This window comes from Atta cephalotes, assembly GCF_000143395.1.
Source record: "Atta cephalotes unplaced genomic scaffold scaffold00062, whole genome shotgun sequence".
Classification (NCBI taxonomy): domain Eukaryota; kingdom Metazoa; phylum Arthropoda; class Insecta; order Hymenoptera; family Formicidae; genus Atta; species Atta cephalotes.
The window spans coordinates 796,266-798,240 of NW_012130126.1; the positions used below are offsets into that span (position 1 = coordinate 796,266).

The 1,975-nt window shown below is 32.8% G+C and overlaps 1 protein-coding gene across 1 annotated transcript; it reads left to right on the top strand.

The window, feature by feature from the left end:
* Window positions 1-432: 432 nt before the first annotated feature.
* On the top strand, window positions 433-1,616 carry LOC105623694 (symplekin-like). The gene is made up of 3 exons (XM_012205076.1): window positions 433-486; window positions 1,088-1,284; window positions 1,379-1,616. Exons 1-3 carry the CDS (start codon window positions 433-435, stop codon window positions 1,614-1,616), a joined length of 489 nt encoding a protein of 162 aa, XP_012060466.1.
* The last annotated feature ends 359 nt before the right edge of the window (window positions 1,617-1,975 follow it).

Genomic DNA, 1,975 nt, shown 5'->3' on the forward strand with positions numbered 1-1,975 from the left:
CTGTATATTGCAAATACATACTTATAAAATATATACATATATAATTATAAAATATAGAGTAAAATTGTAAATAACATTGAAAATCTCTCCTCTAAATCGCAGGAGAATCATATCATTACTATTGTGACAGTTAAAATGCCAAGATGGCGACAAAATCGAATTCGTAACGCATCACGGAACACTTGCTGTTAATACCTCCAAATCACGATACATATTCGTACCGGATCGTTGAGGATATTATACGCTTAAACGAGACTTAAACTCGACTCGTTTGTCGTAATATCGCGTTGTCGTAAAGTCGGAGGAAAAAATCTCTGAGACATATGTAGCTCGAGATACATTCACGCTTGGGCGTATAAATTCTGCAGACGTTAGATTCTGCACGCACGTATCTCCTCGTACGATTATCGCTTTGAGTTTAACATAAATACGATGGATCCACGTTTACATAGAAGATCCGAGGCTGAAAAGGGACCGAGCGATTTGGTCAGTGAACAGTTAACCTCAAAATTCCGTTTACCTCGTTTGCTCGACAACAACGCGTCCATTAATGGCGAAACAGCGATTTTGCCGTATAGATACTTTTATATATAAAAAAAAGAATGATTACTTTCGCAATCCATACCTTTAAAAATATAGTATCCTCGATGACAAACTTTGTAAAATCAAAAATGCGTATAATTTTTTTTGCATCGCTTACGGAGTCAGTAAAAAATTGTTATTAATATATTTATAATATTATATAAATGTATGCATGCTTTCCATTTGGTGACACAAGTCGACACCAATATTCTTTATTATTCATAGAATGCCAAAAAAGATAGAGCAACGGTCATGTCACTTATGTCACTAAATGGAAAACGCCCTAAAATTCTTATGAGAAAGAATTATTTCAATTATTTTATGAAATACACTTTACTCTGCCATGAGCAAAAAATAATCATGAAATTCACAGCGTGAATTTTAATCTGATATAAAAATAATCTAAATTATTATTTCTAATTTACATATGTTATATCACAATAATTGAAAAAAATTTTATTATTGAAATATAATTTTTCTTAATATCTTCTGTTCTCTTATATAGATCGTTGAGTGGTTAAATGAGGCCTCCATAAGTATTGCTGAGGACATTAAAATCACAAACATATGTAAAGTACAGGAACTTTTATTGAATAAGGAGCCACATCTGTTAGAGTGTTACTTAAATGACATTCTACAATTCTCTGTAGATAGAAGTTCTGAAGTTAGAAAGACCATTACAGGATTTATCGAAGAATCTGGGTTATTATCAACAATTATTTTTTTCATGATGCAATTTTGTTTATAGAGGAAGTATACATTCAATAACAATATATTTCATAACTGATTTTTTCAGAATAAAATATCCAGAGGTAATCCCTCGTACAGTTCAAATACTCCTTAGATTAGCATCCGATGAAACATCGGTTGTAGCTAAACGTGCTCTTAGAGCCAGTGGCAGAATTCTCAGAGCTGTTCTCAAGTGGATTGCTAGTGCTACTGTTGTTACGACAGATATGGAATTAGCATGGACACAGCTAAGTGCTCTTAAAGTTCAAATTATTAATATGATTGACAGTGACAATGATGGGTGAGCAGAATGATTAAAAATAATCAAAAATAATCTCTTCATTTGGAATGGTCCTAATGCTGTTAAAATACATTTCAGAATAAGAACACAAGCTGTAAAGTTTCTTGAGGGCGTTATTTTAATACAGACATATCCAGATCCCGACAGTCCAAAAAAGCCTGATGATTTCTCTCTCGAGGATATTCCACTAACATTGAAAATAGCTCGTAGACGAAAATTGGAGGAAGAAGCAAATCACGTTATGGATTTGTTGATTAAGTTTCATGGATCTCCACATGTTAGCAGCGTCAATTTAATGACATGTATGGGATCTTTAGCATTAATTGCTAAAATGAGACCACAGTTTATGTCAAATGTAATTCA